This window comes from Biomphalaria glabrata, chromosome 1 (assembly GCF_947242115.1).
Source record: "Biomphalaria glabrata chromosome 1, xgBioGlab47.1, whole genome shotgun sequence".
Taxonomy (NCBI): domain Eukaryota; kingdom Metazoa; phylum Mollusca; class Gastropoda; family Planorbidae; genus Biomphalaria; species Biomphalaria glabrata.
The window spans coordinates 17,062,903-17,081,750 of record NC_074711.1 but is presented as its reverse complement, the minus strand read 5'-3'; the positions used below and the strand labels follow the sequence as shown (position 1 = coordinate 17,081,750).

The 18,848-nt window shown below is 34.9% G+C and overlaps 2 protein-coding genes across 4 annotated transcripts in view; one reads left to right on the top strand and one right to left on the bottom strand.

Annotated features, from left to right (window-relative positions):
• The window catches only part of LOC129925656 (putative SERF-like protein), a 5,692-nt gene extending 4,317 nt beyond the window's left edge, over nt 1-1,375 (bottom strand). The window contains exon 1 of one of the 2 annotated variants that reach the window (XM_056025451.1): nt 1,249-1,375. In XM_056025451.1, the coding sequence (XP_055881426.1) occupies nt 1,249-1,261 (13 nt within the window). In that variant the 5' untranslated portion in view covers nt 1,262-1,375. Of the gene's footprint in view, nt 1-894; nt 1,112-1,248 lie in introns of those variants that run through there. The other variant, XM_056025458.1, reaches the window with a different exon arrangement.
• A 6,175-nt stretch (nt 1,376-7,550) lies between these two features.
• LOC106071806 (activated RNA polymerase II transcriptional coactivator p15-like) lies at nt 7,551-15,801 on the top strand. Of its 2 annotated transcripts, none has more exons than XM_013231990.2 (5): nt 7,551-7,713; nt 12,692-12,755; nt 13,408-13,533; nt 14,432-14,537; nt 15,064-15,801. In XM_013231990.2, exons 2-5 carry the CDS (start codon nt 12,696-12,698, stop codon nt 15,141-15,143), a joined length of 372 nt encoding a protein of 123 aa, XP_013087444.1. In that variant the 5' UTR covers nt 7,551-7,713; nt 12,692-12,695; the 3' UTR covers nt 15,144-15,801. The 2 variants fall into 2 exon arrangements, with proteins under 2 accessions (XP_013087444.1, XP_013087442.1); XM_013231988.2 differs by lacking the exon at nt 7,551-7,713 and adding an exon at nt 8,154-8,250.
• The last annotated feature ends 3,047 nt before the right edge of the window (nt 15,802-18,848 follow it).

Here is an 18,848-nt window from a genome sequence, read left to right as displayed (position 1 = left end):
GCTACAGAAGGATTCTAGGCATCACATTAAAAGACCGCATCACAAACCAAGAAATCAGAGACAGGGTTACTGCAGCGATCGGAGCCCATGACTACCTGCTAACTATTGTAAAAAGACGAAAGCTTAAAATCTATGGCCACATTACAAGATCTACGTGGCTCACAAAGACCTTCCTTCAGGGAACAGTGCCAGGAAAAGAAGAAGAGGTAGACAGAAAAAGCGATGGGAGGACAACATTAAAGAATGGACGGGCCTGCCATTGAGAGAGGTTCTAAACAAGGCAAAAAAAAGGGAGGAATTGAGAAAGACGGTCGACAAGTCTTGCCTGGTGTCCCAATGATCCAACAGACTAAGGGATAGGTAAAAAAAAAAAAGGAGAGTATTATATATATTTATTATATAGATCTAATTAAAATACTATTATTATACTATTTTAATAGTATATTATAATAGTATATAGTTATTATATTTATATAAATATATAGTATATATATAGAACTTGAAAATCTAGATCTAAGTCTAGTGACTTTAGTCTGTATTATTTAAATATAATATATATATATAATATATATTATATAATATAGATCTACTAGGTCTAGAGAATCTACTAGTTCTAATAGTCTAATATAATAGAGTATATAGACATAGACATATAGAGTATGATAGAGTTAAATAGAGTCTAGATTGACTAGATCTATATTCTATATCCAGATCTAGACTAGTAGTAGATCTTAGTATTAGTTAAATTAGTATAGTATAGATAGACTAGTATAGTTACTAGATCTAGTAGATCTCTAATCTCTATTATAATTATAGTTTATTAAATACTCTTGTCACTAGTCCTAGTCTTTATCTCAGTATAATCATAATGTATCAATGTATCTGTGTACTCACGGGTCATTTTTAAAATTACAATTACTGAATTAGACTAGAATTGCCAATAGATCTAATCTAGTCTTTCTAAATGAACTAAATGAATGATATTCCAAAGTGAAAACACAAAAGTGTCAATAGTAGATCTACTATGATTACTGTTTACGACCGAATTTATTTCTTCTAATCTAGACTTCAGTAGACAAGAAACAGCCAGTTTGGCCAGGAAGTGGTGAAATATAGAGTTAGACATCTATGCTATATTGCGTAGCGTCATCATATAGATATAGATCTACTACATCTAGCTAGATCTAATTTAGTCCGTTATCTAGATCTAGATCTAGAAAAATATATAATCCATGGGCACATACTTACATACATACACCATTGCCTGACCAAATAGATCTAGATCTACATTCTACATTATTTACAAAATAATAGTCAAATAGATTAATATTTTTTTAGCCTAAAAAATATAAATCTACTTTTTGGTCATGTTTTAAAATCCAATCAACTTTTAATTTAATTAAATTTACTAAATCTATAGAGAACTTGCTTCCAGGATATAGATATAGATTCTAGATCTATAAAGTAGAGTTTTTAGATCTAGATCTATCATCTATAATATAATTTTTAGCTTTTTCCAATGCTGATAAAACATCTAATTTAGGGTGATGTAACACTTCACTCACAGTGTTGATTGATTAAATAATTGTACCATATAACAACAGAATAAACAGCTATATATTTTTAAAAAGTTCTTTAACTTTTCTAGAATTGCGACCATTAACCACGATTGCTATAAGCAGTGAAGCACTCAATCTTTCGTAACGTCATCATTTATCCCCTCCAATGTGTCTCATAAATTTCACCATTTCAATTTTTTTGTTTTTAGAGAAATTATTGCCTTAATTTGACTTGGTTTGAAAATAAATTTTATGATATTTTTCTAGTGAAAATTTCGGTTTCGAAGGGTAGCAAGCCTGCTACTAATATATTATACAAAATTAAGGCTCAAGAAAACATTAAGAAACTGGAACATAAAACACTGAACCATAATCTTCAAATACAAAATCAAAATTTAATAAAATACTCAGAAAGACACAAAGATAAAGGCACTTTCCTCTATCCATATGCTAGGACAAATTTGTACAAAAGCTCCTTCTTCCCTATTATAGTGCTTTTAGAGCATGGAATGGGTTGCCCGAGCTAGCCAAGAAAACCATGCAGTGACTTGTTGGAGTTTAGGTCATTGGTTAATATGCATGACTAAATGTTTGACGAGTAGGATGTAATCATCTTCTTTTTTTTGAAGTAGCATATCATATAAGATATATTAAAGTGGACTGAAAACATTTTTTTAAGTAAGCCGACATTGAAATACATTTTTTGGCCACCTGCTCTGCTCTCTCTCTCTCTCTCCCTCCCCTCTCTCTCTCTCTCGCTCTATTTATCTATATAGGCCTATATATATGTAGTTGCAGATAGGTCAGTTGCAGATAGGCCTGCTTCTTCTCTCAGCTTTTCACTCTGGCCACTCTCCTTGCTTCATATCTCGTGACTCTGACTCTCACAGCTTCACGCCACGAGGATTGATCGAGAGCTAGTGCTTCCCAGACGTGAATGTCAATATCACACTCCTTTATAGTGCTTGTATTGATCCCTTTCCTACAAACATCTCACTGTTCAGAAGTCGTTTGGGAAGGCGATTGTCTGGCATGTGGACTACATTTCCCGCCCATCGAAATCGGGACCTTTTTAGTGTGGCATTGATACTGTTCATGTTAGACAACTGTAGGAATTCAGTATCATTGGTCAGACCAATGCACCTTATGAATTTTCCTTTGACAGATAGGTGGAAGGAGTTTAGCTTTTTGATGTGGCGGGAATTTAATGTCCAGGACTCTGATACATTTTAGAGTGAAGGGAGCACTAAAGCACTGCGTAGACTTTCAGTTTTGTGGATATGCTGAGTCCTCTCCGTTGCCACACTTGTCCTTGAGGTCTGCCAAAAGCAGCCCTGGCACGCGCAACACGGAAGTCAACCTCATCATCTAGGTTGGCGTTTGCTGATATGGTGCTTCCCAGCACTGGCGGATCCAGGGGGGGGGGCGGTAGGGGCGATCGCCCCCCCCACTCGGCCGACCCCCCAGGGGGGGGGGGCGGACGAACTTTAGTATAGGATTCACACAATTTGTATACGAATTTATTACTTATGTTAAAATATATACTAATTATTTATATTTCAACCTATTTTTAGATTATTTCGCCCCCCCTCTAGTATGTTGGCCGATTTGGTGGGGTCGGGAGGGGGCGATGGTATCAATCCCGCCCCCCCCCCACACTTTCGAGTGAGGGGGCGGTTCAATTTATTGGTAGAAATCACAGCCTGCTAACAAAATCAATTAAATATCTATATCCTTGTAACTTGTTATTAATATTTTAACCGATCTTTATATTATGTCGTTCCCTGTTTGCCGATTGGTGGGGGGAGGGGACGAATATCTCTTCTGCCCTTCCCACCTAAACCCTTTGAGTGGGGGGGGGGGGCGGTCCGTTTTTATTGAGAAATCATAGTTTGTGAACAAAATAGTTGAATTAATATATAAATTTTATATTATGTCGCTCCCTTTCTGGTATTTTGGCCGATTCGGTGGGGTAAGGGGGGGGGGGGCGATTGCAAGTACTGCCCTCCCCACTCTAGCCCTCTGAGTGCTGGGGGGGGCGGTCCTATTTTTGTGGAGAATCATAGTTTGTGAATAAAATTAGTTGAATATCTATATAATATAAACTACGTATTGATATGTGACCCATTGTAAATATGTCGTACAACACTCTAATCTCAAATTGTATCATTAGAAAATTTAAATGAAAAAGGGTTGTACCAGGTGGGAGGGGCGATACATGCAATCGCATTTCCCCCATCGGATAAATCAATACTTTGAATACTATTTATCGAATAAGTTTTTTTTCGGCAGCGATCCTCAAAGCAAAAATCTAAATACGTGGGGTATCCTATCTTTTCAAGGAACAAATCGGTTTTATTTGCAATGTATTATGGGTCTATAAATTCAAATTAGAATATTTTTCAAGTACAACATTATTCGAAAGGTCGTTTTTTAATAGTATGAATAATGAGCTTCAGGTCAGGAGAATGCGTTTCTGCAGTGAAGAATGCAAGAAAACGCTTTTGGCGTCGGGGCTTCGCCCCGAACTCCATTTATGAGTAATGAGTTCTAGATGTCAGGAGAATACGTTTCTGCAGTGAAAAAAGCAAGAAAACGCTTTTGGCGTCGGGGCTTCGCCCCGAACTTCATTTATGGGTAATGAGTTGTAGATGTCAGAAGAATGCGTTTCTGCAATGAAGAATGCAAGAAAAAGCTTATGGCGTCGGGGCTTCGCCCCGAACTCCATTTATGAATAATGAGCTGTACTTGTCAGGAGAATGCGTTTCTGCAGTGAAAAAAGCAAGAAAACGCTTTTGGCGTCGGGGCTTCGCCCCGAACTACATTGATCAATAATGAGCTGTACTTGTCAGGAGAATGCGTTTCTGCAGTGAAAAAAGCAAGAAAACGCTTTTGGCGTCGGGGCTTCGCCCCGAACTACATTGTGAAGAATGAGCTGTACTTGTCAGGAGAATGTGTATCTGCAGTCAAAAAAGCAAGAAAACACTTATGGCGTCGGGGCTTCGCCCCGAACTCCATTGATGAATAATGAGCTGTACTTGTCAGGAGAATGCGTTTCTGCAGTGAAAAAAGCAAGAAAACGCTTTTGGCGTCGGGGCTTCGCCCCGAACTCCATTGATCAATAATGAGCTGTACTTGTCAGGAGAATGCGTTTCTGCAATGAAGAATGCAAGAAAAAGCTTATGGCGTCGGGGCTTCGCCCCGAACTCCATTTATGAATAATGAGCTGTACTTGTCAGGAGAATGCGTTTCTGCAGTGAAAAAAGCAAGAAAACGCTTTTGGCGTCGGGGCTTCGCCCCGAACTCCATTGATCAATAATGAGCTGTACTTGTCAGGAGAATGCGTTTCTGCAGTGAAAAAAGCAAGAAAACGCTTTTGGCGTCGGGGCTTCGCCCCAAACTACATTGTGAAGAATGAGCTGTACTTGTCAGGAGAATGTGTATCTGCAGTCAAAAAAGCAAGAAAACACTTATGGCGTCGGGGCTTCGCCCCGAACTCCATTGATGAATAATGAGCTGTACTTGTCAGGAGAATGCGTTTCTGCAGTGAAAAAAGCAAGAAAACGCTTATGGCGTCGGGGCTTCGCCCCGAACTCCATTTATGAATAATGAGCTGTACTTGTCAGGAGAATGCGTTTCTGCAGTGAAAAAAGCAAGAAAACGCTTTTGGCGTCGGGGCTTCGCCCCGAACTCCATTGATCAATAATGAGCTGTACTTGTCAGGAGAATGCGTTTCTGCAGTGAAAAAAGCAAGAAAACGCTTTTGGCGTCGGGGCTTCGCCCCAAACTACATTGTGAAGAATGAGCTGTACTTGTCAGGAGAATGTGTATCTGCAGTCAAAAAAGCAAGAAAACACTTATGGCGTCGGGGCTTCGCCCCGAACTCGATTGATGAATAATGAGCTGTACTTGTCAGGAGAATGCGTTTCTGCAGTGAAAAAAGCAAGAAAACGCTTATGGCGTCGGGGCTTCGCGTAGGGTTAGGGTTTACTGGGCGTTAGGGTTAGGGTTTGGAAAAAAATCGCCCCCCCCCCCACTCCAAAGTTCTGGATCCGCTAGTGCTTCCCAGATAGACAAAGGTTTTAACATTTGCTAGTTTCTGGACATCAATAAGAATGTCTGATTCTGTTACAGAATTATTTGGAGGAATTTGTGCAGTACTTCTGTCTTGTTTACATTTTTCCTCTTTTGAAAGTCTTCTTCGTTTGAGGCATTTAGTGCACATTAATCTGCGAATAGCAGGTCTTTGATGCAGTCATATTTTACTTTGGTCTAATATATCTGCAATATTTTAAGTTTTAATATCACTGCCTGGTATAGCAATCTGAGTATTAAAAATAAAAATAAAACTCCATAGAATCCTAAATTTTGCTGGTAAAGTCATTGGCAAAAAACAAACCCCTATTGGGCAGCTGTTTGAGACAAACATCCATAAAAAAAAAAGTCTAAAGTCAGGTACCCATTAGAGTTGGGTGGACTCAGGGGCGCCCTAAAAATCCCGAAATTCAAAATCCCAGTCTTCACCAGTCTTCACCAAGATTCAAACCCAGGACCCCAGATTTGGAAGCCAATCGCTTAACCACTCAGTGATGGATTAACTAACTACTAATACATTAATAATGGACGTTAAAATACAAGAAAAGTAATATTTTCCACCACATTGAAAAAGGTGCTGGTACGCCGTAACGGTGCGTACCGTCACAAAAAAAAAAAACAAAAAAAAACCTGACACCCAAAAGAGAAAAATACAATTTTCTGAAATGCAACTTTTAAAATATGAATTACTAACTTGAATGCCTCTCACATCTCAACATGTCCCACACCTTCTGAATTTAATTCTATTTGACTTATTATGAGAAAAATAATGCGTTGTAGACGCCAGGAGAAAGAGTTTCTGAAGCTAAGAAATGTAGAAAAACGATTGGCGCCCGGGGCGAAGTAAACTTAAGGTGCTCCCACAAACAACTTATGTGACCAGTTAAGTGCCGAGTGTAAGACTTTTTAATTTTAAAAGGTTGAGAATTACATAGACTTAAGCCCCTCGTGCGCCATTCGACGCATAGAACTGCAAACTCTCTTCACAGTCTAACTCTAAGGCGACTTTCACAGTCACTTTTCAGCTGGTGCCGAGGAAATTCGGGACTTCTAAAAAGGCGTGACGCCATGTTAGACTGCACGGCCATGTTTTTGCGTTCCTCTTTTCGAGTTTAATGTTAAGGCTGACTATGGTAATCGTGTTTCGTCTTGTCTAATGTTTCACACATGTCAATTGACGTTCAGTGGCCACCTCCCTTAGACGTTGGATGCCTGTGCGGGAAAAGATTCCTCTATTTGTAACGTTATCTCGGTATGTTATTCGCAGGATCCTTCTCAGCCATCACTGCTCAGCCTCTTTATAACCTCCGTCTCGAAGCGTAAGTGGCCGTTGGGACAATGATTGTATTGAGTAGTTGGATTTTAATCTCCAGGCTAATTGATATATTTGTTCAGATAGGCCGTACTTTTTGAAAGACGGCTCCTGCTTTCCAATCTAACATGCAACACCTTGATATGCATCTTTATCGCTTGAGATAACACTGCCTAAATAGGTTAACTTTCCTATTTTTTTTCAAGATCTGTATGACCAATGTTGATGGGTGTATTGGGTAACCTGCACTCAATTTGCATAGCTTTGACGGCGTCTTTATCCGTCATCTCGTGTATACATTTAATTGTATTTCAAAATAATTATATCGTCTGCAAATTCTTACTCGGTTTTGTTTACGCCCTAAAGCAGACTGTTTATCTTCGATGGCTACAAGAATTAAAGAGAAATGAGGATAAGATACACCCTAATCTCATATCCGACTCAATGTTGAAGAATTCCACGGTCTGTTGTGACACAACAACTTGATAGCTTTAGACATATGTCACTGGATCTGGATGACTTAAATTGTTGCAATTTAATATGTCTTATTTTCTTGTTATTTTCCAGAGTGATTCCGATGGACGCTATCAAACTCTTTTTTAAATCTACAAAACTGGTCAGCATCCTTTCTTGGTAGTCCAGGCATTGCTCGACGATGTTTCGCTGGACGTTAATCTGCTCAGTGCTTGGGTTGTCTTTTAGGAAGCAGCTGAGAAACACCTACTAGCATAATTTAAAATCATTTATGTAAGGAGCTCTTAATAATTTCTAATAAAAAATATGTTCAGCTCAATGTTTTTCATGTAATAATTTTTGACAATTCGCTCACTGACATTTCGTTCACCGACAACTTGCTGACTTGCTCAAAGACAGTTGGTTCACGACAAATCGTTCGCATGACAAATTCGTGCACCGACAAATTGTTCACAGACAAATCGTTCACTGAACATATTATGTTAATATTATATATTCTCGTCGTGTGTTTAATTTGTTTACATTTAAACTACATTAAAGAGTAATCTGGAATATAGAATTATTAGAAATCATTAGATCTAGAATCTAGATATTAGTAATTAGATCTAGATTATATAGTTTATATTTATTTTTATTTTTTTATGAATGGGAGAGAGGAGGTGGGTTGAAACATTTGTTTCAAATCATTATTAAAATTAAAGACCATTTTTTTATTGAACACTATAAAATAAGGAATTGTACAAACACTTCAAACAGCATCACACGGCGGGAATCGATTCTAGAATCTATCGAGGTTCCAGAATTAGACAGGTTACATTGAATTTAATATAGAAAACTAGAATTATACTTAACTCTAGATTAGTCTAGATCAGGTCTTGTAGAAGTTCTAGATCTAGAATAGTCTTATTATTATGTCGAATTAAGTTATTAACTGTTACTGAGTGTTACAGTAACCAGTGTTAGACTTAGACCTTAGACTTAGACTATCATCTATGACTATCATATAATATAATATAGAGTAGTTTATCATAGTTTATGCTATTCGGACACCTATAGATAGTATAGTCTATAGGCCCAACTTTGACTTTGACAGCGCATTATTTTACAATGGTTCGACATAGAAAAGAAAATGACGTATCAAAATCTTCTTAGGTTAAAGGAGAATAAGAATGACTATTTATTAAATTTATATATTATTTCAAATATTTGTTATTATATTTGAGGTCAAAGAGGCCGTGTGTTTTCATTTAATTCGGACAAATTTGACCCACATTATTTGATTCCGGACACCATTATTTATTTCGGACAGTCTCTATATTTAGGCATCAATAAACTCAGATTTTAATTCTTTACTAACATTAACTAAATTTTAAGATCCCCAGGCATAACCACTCACATTAAATCATTAAGATGTTTTGGAATTATGCGTAAATACGAACACAAAAAGTATAAATATGAACACACTTATTCTACCAAAATTAGGTCACTGGGATAGTGACTTCTATACCGACTTTTAGACTTATTTTATGTTTGAATTTGAATTGTTTGCATGATTAGATGTGTGTTGAATGTTTGTGTTTTTTGTTTATTAATTTAATAAATTTCTAATACCGATGTCAGATGATCTTTTGTAGTATAGTACATGTTAGGATAGCCATTCTTGCCTAACTGAATCCTCTATATTCTCTCTATATAAATCTAGATCTATCTAGTAGGTCTAGATCTAAGCATTTAACTTCATTCAATGTACCAAGCTCACTCCAAACATTTACCCATTTATTCTCTATTAAAAAAACAACAACAAACGAACAAATATAATATAATATCATTTTTTATTGATGTCCAAAACTGGCTGTCCGAAATAAATTTTGGTAAGAAAATCGTAATTTAATTCGGACACCCTATTAATTTTTTATTTGTATGGAATCAGACAACTTGGCTTATAAATCAAATAAATCAGCTCCAAAAACAGAATAAATATTGCCGGGCTCATTAGTATAGACTTAGCCAATCAAAAAATATAGTCTCAACTCTAGGAAGAGGTAAAGTCATCCGGGTAGCATAGGAAAAAACAGCAACCTGACTAACAAATTTGAAATTCGTTTTTCTTACATAAAAAGACAGCTAAATGGAAGGAAATTGGGTCAGAATCATTGGAAAATGGACAAGCACATTATACAGCGTGCTAGTTTTATGATAAATATTAAAATAATTATTTAATGACCACAAAAACAGCGAATGTCCGAATTCATGTAATGTCCGAAATAAATAAACTACTATATGTCACTATTACTACATCTATACTACTAGATCTATAGACACTATTTATTTTTATAGTATGTATGTCTAGATCTATTCTCTAGTCTCTACTAGTCATTGTGTACTGTCTCTACTCTACTTAAATTATTATTATTATAAATAGTCTAATATTTATATAATAATTAGAGTCTATATATTTATTATATTTTTAATTTTAATAACAATACAATGACAGTCACATTGCCATTGGCTAATAGATAGTCGTATAGACAGTAGATCTATAGTACTATAGCTAAGTATAGAATAGATAGAATCATAGACATACACTATAACTATATTTATAGACTTAGAGTACTTAGTAAAGACTCTTTCTACTTACTACAATTACTAGATCTATCATCTACTAGTTACGTACTACTATAACTAGTATAACTATTGGTATTACTATAATATTAATATTATTATTAATTATTTATTATACTAATTATAGTCTATTATACTATTTATAGGAGAGTATGTACTAGATACTGTAAACCTATACTATAACTATAACCATAGCTATAATCTAGCATAGTCACAGTGACTATAGTTATAGTAATAGTGTCTATAGTCTATAGACACTGTGACTAGTGTCACTAGTACTAGTGACTATACTGAATGCTGTTTGTCCTCTAGTCTATCATCTCAATTTATGTCTTTAGTTATATATAGTATAGTAAAGTATAATGGAAGAAATAGCCAAAGACCGGAGTGCATGAAGACAGACTGTGGGTACTGGAATGATCCTCGCCGTAATATAATTGACAGTTTTTATAAATTAATAAGTAAATATGTTTAAACAAAATCAATTCCTTCTTAATGTATAAAGATCTAGATTCTAGACCTATAGGGCAGATCTGAGATTATCATGATGTAAAGAGACAAGAGTTTTAAAATCCCAGTCTCCTTCAGGATTTGAATTCTCAAGTTTGGAGCCAAGAGTTTTACTACTCAACCACCATGCCTCCATTTTGTTATATATTGTGTTTTTGTATTAGTAGATCTAAGATTCTAAGTTAGTACTTAGACTATATTAATATTATGATTTTCATGAAAATTTCACTGTTAGTGTTCAGAAATCATACATCTACTACCCAGCCAGATATTAGACTATTGACAATTTAACTTGTTCTTCCATTGGTGCATAGACAACATTTTTAATTTTGAATGTCCAGAAATTAAAGAAATGATTGTGGATTTTAGAAAGCATAAAAGCACTTACAAAGCTCAACAACAACAGCAAAAAAACTGTTATTCAATGGATACCAGCTCACATACAACTAGCAGGAAATGAGAAGGCTGACACACTCGCCAAGAGTGGGAGAACAAACTCACAAGTAAACTCTGCACTCTATCCAGAAGAAATGAAGAAATTAATTGTAGATAAAAAAAATGAGAAATGGACGAGCTCCCATCCAAATCACAAGAAAGATGATGCTTACTATAAGCTATCCCGACAAGACCAACGTCTAATCTTTCGACTCAGGACCGGACACAACAGAATGCGACAACACATGTTCCGGAAGCTCAAAATTGGAACCAGTGAAATCTGCCCCTGTGGAGTATCACCAGAAAATGCTGACCACGTCCTCCAAAACTGCTCTCTCTACCAAGAGGCCCGTATAAGACATTGGCCCCAAATCACCCCAATAGAAAGAAAACTATATGGAGAGCTCCCTGATTTGGAAACCACTGCGCAGTTCATCTCATATATTGGTCTAGTCATATGAACACTCCAACATAACAATGAGAACGATGAAGAAGAAGAAGAAAGCATAAAGACAACTTGCGGATAAAAAAACAACAACAATCAAACCATAGCCCAAATGACGAATATAAAAAAAACTCAGTACAACGATAAACAATCTAACATGGAATTAGCAACCTGCCAAAAACTTTACACCAAGATACATCAAAGACTTTTCTATCTTATTAAAAAAAAAGGGAAAAGTAAAATACCCCTTTCAGACCTTGTGATCTATAGGGCAGATGATCTGAAAGTCATCTGTCTATGGCCCATGGTCAATGAGAGTGTCTGTGGCCAGTACAATGCCCAACCGCCTATAGTTCTTTTCCCTAACTAAAGTCAGGTACCTATGTAAAACAAAAAATAGACCTTGTAATCACATTTCCAGTGAGGATCAATAAAGCTTAGACTTTATCATGAACAATAAATGCATTATACATAAACTACATATCATAGATATGCTTTTTTTATATCAAATCATATTAGTGTCCAATTTAGAAGATCGGTTTTATCTTATAAAAAAAGAAGTCTAAATTTGTTTTCCAGGGATGGAAAATAGTTGAATCTGTCAAAAGAAATAAAATTCATAAAAAATAATTTAGAAGATAATTGGTTAATTAGTTATATCTATAAATATATATTCCTAAAAAAAAAAAATATTGGAAGATCAAGTGTTTATAAAATGTAAATAGTCTTTAAGTTTTGTTAATGGCATAAAGTTTAAAAAAAACAACAGGAATCAATTACTGGTATTTAACTAAATTAGTCATAAGATTTAGTTTTATAGCTTTTATATTGAAATAAAATAATTTATTTATTGCAAATGTAAAAAAAATTCACTAAATTTGAATGGCCTTTTGGAATTCTTTTGTACAAATTTATTTGTATTAGTTTTTTGTTTAGTCATACTCCATGCTTATATAGCATGCTCAGTGCACTCTAGTCCAATCTCTTTTGTTAAGGAGGGTTATCTGAGATAAGGTTTCTGTGCTGCACTCGGGAAATGCAACTCGGCTCCACTTAAATCTTGTATACTTTAGTCTCTGGTATTTGCCTAATGTTTTATACCACTTAACCTTATAAAAAAAATTTTTTTACTATGCTAGATAGTAGTTAAACTTTATCACACACTCATTAAGTGAGAGCTGGTTTGTACTTTGCATAAAATATATTAATGTTGTTCTTTTTTTTACTTTTCAATTCTAGTACAATGCCTAAATCTAAAGAATATTTGAGCTCATCAGATTCTGAAAGTGCTGATTCAGATGAGGTAATTATAACTTGCTTTAATATAAAAGCAACTATGGGTTTTAGTTGTCCTTCATCTTTTTACCTAGTCTCTTGCAGAATGGACAGCTTTGTTGACAATGCACAGCCCTCATGTTGTCATCACAATTATTTATATGCTTAGCTATATATAGTTTGAGCATTAGGCGCTGGGTTGTATTCTTGAGCAGCTGAACTATGAAGTTGAGAAATATTATACATAAAGCTATAAATATTTTCTATTGGATCAGTGAATGTCAATAAATGTATTGATTTTACTCAGCAAACTGTGTCTCTTACAAGACCAACATAAACTGAAAATAAGATTAAGGGAAGAAAAAAAGTAAGTGTCATTGATAACATTGGGAAACAGTGAAAGATGTCTTAGTAGGCATACTAAATAGATTATAATATACCTGATGCATTCACCATGTTTTAACACATGAAGACTTTCACAGTTATTCCCCTTGTAATGTGTAATATAGTCAGAACTTTAAAAAAAAAAAAAAAATTTAAGCTGAGTTGAAAGGTAATTTAAAATGTAGTCAGAGAAGCGAAATGAAAATTTAATTGAAAGTTAAAAAATATTTTGTTCTTTCTTTCTGCAGTCTTTCCTTTCATAAAATACGAAACTGTGCATTTACTAAATGTTTCAGCCAAAACCAAAGAAAAAGAAACCAGTAGCTAAACCTACACCTAAGCCAGAAAAAGACAGTAAATCTGACAAAAAGGATGAGAAAGCAGGTCCAACAAAAAATTCAAGTGGAGAGAGTATGTTTCAGGTTCGTCACTGTTTTAGTAAAGTTTATCTGCTTCTTTGACCAATGGTGCACCAAAATGTTTTGAGTTTGGTGGAGCATTCTAAATCCTATAATCTTAAGCTGAACATGACACACCCTCTTGTCAGTCCTTGAAGTAATATAATTGATCGTTTTTATGAATAAATATGTTTAAACAAAATCAATTCCTTCTTAATGTATAAATAAAATTGGATCAGATGAGATTGTCTGTGAAAACTAACTGGCCAGACTGGGGATTGAACCCATTACATCCAGTGTTATTTTCATGACACTATCAAATTGCTGACAGTTTCTGGAATTTCCAGACTTCCAACCACCCAACCTTTTCCTTTCAACTTATTCCCATGAAGAGAGTGTAAGTTCATAGTAGGAATTGATTTGAGAAGAAATGGTACTAACACTTGTTACAACTTGCTCTCTGTTTAAAGTTTGGTCTTAAGATTTGAGCAATATAATACAATGTGGGAAAAAAATTAATACATCACTTTATAAGTTATAAGATACAGGTAGTGAGAAAATCACTTGAGTTATAAAATACAGATAGTGAAAAAATATCACTGTGAGTAATAAAATACAATTAGTGGAAAAATCACTTTGAGCAATAAAATACACTGAGTAAGAAAATTAAAATGGAGAAATGTGAGAATGATATAACAGAATCTATAAAATATCGATGCCAGATGATTTTCTGATTTTAATTTTCCTTTTTAAAATGTCCCTGTTGTTTAATGCTAGCATAGACCTCTACTTTATCATCAACGATTATCTTGTCATTTTAAGATCAATGCACTATTCGAATTTATACACTTAAATGTTTTATTTTTTATTTTTTTTTACATTTTTGTAATTTATAAAAGTTTGATTCAAATAACTTGTCTAGATTTCCAAAATGAGGTTTGCCACTGTCAGTGAATTCAGGGGTAAAGCTATGGTTAACATCAGAGAATATTATGAAAAAGATGGAGAACTTAGACCAGGCAAGAAAGGTTGGTGCTTTGTTCATTCATTTCTATTTTGTTGCTGTTAGATTAAACACAATGTCATTAGTTTCTCTTTAACTAGACCTGATGTTATCATTATCATGACCAAAGCTCTGTGGAATAGTCTGCCTTTTTGTCATGGATGAACATTGCTGAGTGAATGGTTACAGTTAGAAAAATAATACAGCAAAGTTGATCATCTTGTGTGGATAGATAGTTTTAGTTTTATTTTGTTCTAGATTTTCGTCTTTCACATCTATTGCTCATGAGGGGCTGCTGTATAATCTTTGGTCAATCATCTACTTTGTAGAACTTGTTTTTAAAATACTGGTACCTTTATGCATGTACCATGTATACATCATTTATATGACTCAAAATAAATCAGTAAGCGGAACATCTTTTAATGCACTGCTCTGAATCTCTTGTAGCACTATTACATTTTATTCATAAAACATGAACTTTGGGTTGTATTTATATATATATATATATATTTATTTGTCTAAAGATACCTATATTTCAAACTTTCCTACAGGAATCAGCTTGTCTATTGATCAGTGGGAAGCTTTGAAAGAAAAAATTCCAGACATTGATGAGTGTGTGAAAAAGTTGTGAACACTATGGAGTTTAATTAGATCAGTTTGAGTTGGAAGTCCTTCTGTTAATTGGTTCATTTCATTTCTCCTCATCAGTGAAAGAATTTCAAAAAGAAAACTACAACCTTATCTCCTAGTCTTTAGTTTTATGAAAAAGCGTTTTAAAAAGTTCCAGAGGGATAAATGATTTTTTTTGTTGTTTTGCTTAAGTTTTCACACAAGAGCATCAAATTCCAATTTTCTTACTGTACAATTTTTTTTCTCAGCTCTATAATTTTTGTTTTCAAGTGTTGTTTTTTTCCCACTTTTCCTTTCTAATGCACAAGATGTTTTAACTAATAGGAAATTAGCTAACATAGTCCAGCAATCTTGTACCTAAATTCATTTTGTTACTGTACCCGGTACTTTTTATAGTTTATAATTCTTTGTAAAAAGTTTTTTTGTCTCCACTTTTTATGCACAATATGTTTGAACTAACAGACCTGATGACTGGAAAAAATCATGTATACTAAGTTAAACATGTTTCCGTTTGAAGTATGTATTTCTAGTCTCATCCTTCAAGTAAGTGAATGTAATGTGTTATGAAAATGTTATATATGTTTGCATCACATCAAATACGTTGGCACATATATCTGGTAGCTTTGATGTCTTAAATAATAAACATTATAAATGTGTTACTTCATTTTTTTTTGTTCATTTTTCCTTAGATATATTATATATATAAATGTATATACATGTTACCCTTAAAGTGTGAAATCTGTTAATGTGCAGATTGACTAGGCTAGCTAATGTGCAGAAAACTTTTCATTTGTCCACATTACCAAGATAAATTGTACATTACCTACTAGACACTCCTTAAAGTGAACAAAATTTATTTGGATAATGCTAACTTACTTAAGAAACAAAGCTATGTTAATGTAAGTTAGTGGTAGCTGGTTTGTGTTTACTTAAGAAACTAAATTGGTGGAGCTGTTTTGCGTTGTTTACAAAGTTGGTGTAACGCAACAATATTGAAGATGTTTAACATATCCAAGCCTAAGAGCTGGAAATTATTTGCTCAGCAAACGGAATCTGAAACAAGCGAATATCAAGCGTGAAAGTTTTCAAAACGAGCATTTAGTTTTGTAGTAATTATACATTCCAAAAGAATTGATTTGCTGGCCACTCGAATTCATGACAATTCGCAACACTCAAAAACTTTCATTAAGGTTTGTGTTAATGTATAATGTATCCTTGCCCTGTAGATTCCAATCTTTCAACATACCGGTTCACAAGTTCACACACACAATAAATGAAGTCCAACAGGGTGGGTTAGGTCATGAAAATTTGCATTTCTTAGAGTAAGAAATTAACGTCCCATTTTATTACTGCACTACAGATTGTGATACAACTGACAAGCCTATTGCGCTGTCCACACGTTTCTAGCTTTGAATTTTGTGTCGTGCAGAGCTGTCTTCTGGAGAGTGTTAGATCATGAAATGGTTAGATCAGGGGATCGCGACCTCCTTGGGGATCGAATGAAGATTTGTCAGGGTTCGCCTAAGACTATCGAAAAATTGGATTTATTAGGCTTATTCTAACAGTTTAACATTTTAAATTTATGCATAACGCAGCGTTACTCCATTGCTGAATCAGATATTTGAATGGTGACATCATGAGGAAACTGAAAAGGAATTTCGTTTATTGTTAAAGTACACCGTCGTTTAATAGTCCATGTTACAGAAGGAAATAGTTTCCTTTTGGAACAACCCATGAAAATGGATCTCGCACAATGTAATGTTATGAAAAGAAAATATAATGTCGATTTGTTGCGGTATGGTTTAACTTCAATAATTTAAGCAGGAATAGATAAATTCCTGTCGCCTACATCATTTGTAATTCTTTAAGCAGAATCTCAACACCCGAGCTTTGTCGACAGGATACCTAGTATTTTAGAGGTAAGGTTAGATATTGAAATGATCGCGATTTTAAAGATTACTTTCTCTTTTGCAATCCACATGAAACGACTTATACAACACGTAATGTATAAAATAATTTATTCTTGGAAAAGTAAATCCCTTTGAAAATATTACTGGTGTATGCAAAAATGGCTAGTTTGTAGATACCCCTCAACTCAAGACATAAACGAATAACACCTTTAGTAAAATCACTAAATTTAGAAAGCCTTCAGGATATAAGACTTAAGTAAAGTAGCAATTATGCATAAAACACTGAACCACAATCTTCAAATACAAAAACAAAATTTGATAAAATACTCAGAAAGACAAAGATAAAGGCACATTCCTCGTTCCATATGCTAGGACAAATTTGTACAAATGCTCCTTCTTTCTTAGCGCTATCAAAGCATGGAATTTATTGCCTGAGCTAGCCAGGAAAACCAGTGACTTGGCAGAATTTAGGTAATTGGTTAATATGCATGACGCGTAGGACGTAATCATCTTCTTTTATGAAGTAACGTCTGTATTAAAAAGCTAAACTCCTTCCATCTACGCTGTCTAATGAGTATCCATAAGGTGCGCAGTATCAATGCGACTGTAAAAAGGTCTCAACTTCGATGGGCGGGACATGTAGTCCTCATGCCAGACAATCGCCTTCCCAAACGACTTCTGTACGGGGAGTTGTGTGCAGGAAAGCGCTCCCAAGGAGGCCAATACAAGCGCTACAAAGACACTCTCAAGAGCTCCTTCAAGGAATGCGATATTGACATTCACGGCTCGGAAGCACTAGCTCTCGATCGCTCCTCATGGCGCGAAGCTGTGAGTCTCAAGATTTGAAGCAAGAAGAGTGGCCAGGGCGAAAGAGCGCCGAACCAACAAAAAGCTGAAAGAAGCAGGCCTATCTGAAACTGACCTAACCCACCCATGCCACATATGCGGCCGGCTTTTTAAAGCGAGGATTGGACTTTAGGGCCATCTTCGAGTCCATAGGAAATGAGAAATGTGCTCATCGTCGACCACGAAGGAGGAGCTATATATATATAGGCCTAAGATAAGATAAAATACAACGTTTGGTACAGAATAAACCACCAAAAGTCATCGGAAATCACTGTGGGATTCATCTACAAATATTAGTAGGCATAATTAAGACACTGCCACTAGCATTAAAAGAAGCAATGAATAATTTCACTGCAAGGATCAAATGCCTCGACTTGTAAAAATAACACAATCTTTCCAAATGAAACTTCATATTGTCAAACCAAATTGGACGAAAATAATGAAAAGGCCTACATTTTGCCAATGGCATTGACGCTGAAGAATAAACAAAATGATATTGTCTGCGAAAGAATTTTTTTTATTCTAGATCTAGTTGCTTTTATCTAATTCTACAAAATTTACATTTTTACACACGTACATGACTTTATAAATAGATTCTGTGTTCTCAAGAAAAATTAGTTTTTTTAAGTTAGCCTTTTAAAGTGTCCACAATGGTGAGTTACGCACTAAAGAATTAATTTCATTTTGTTTTTATACCCTTTGTACATTTCCTATTTTAGGGAATAGATATTAAATAAATACGTCACTTCTGGGGAAATTGTTGCCTTCAAAAACTAAGAGATAAAAGGGACATATACAAAATTTCATGTGAATCCGTTCTGCGGTTCCAGAGATATTATTTAGACATAAGGTCATCATCAAGTGCGTTAGGCTCATAGGGCAACAAGCTCTTTCCACTGAGATCAGTCACAGCTTCTTCCCAGCTGGTCGTTATGGATTTTAGATCTAAA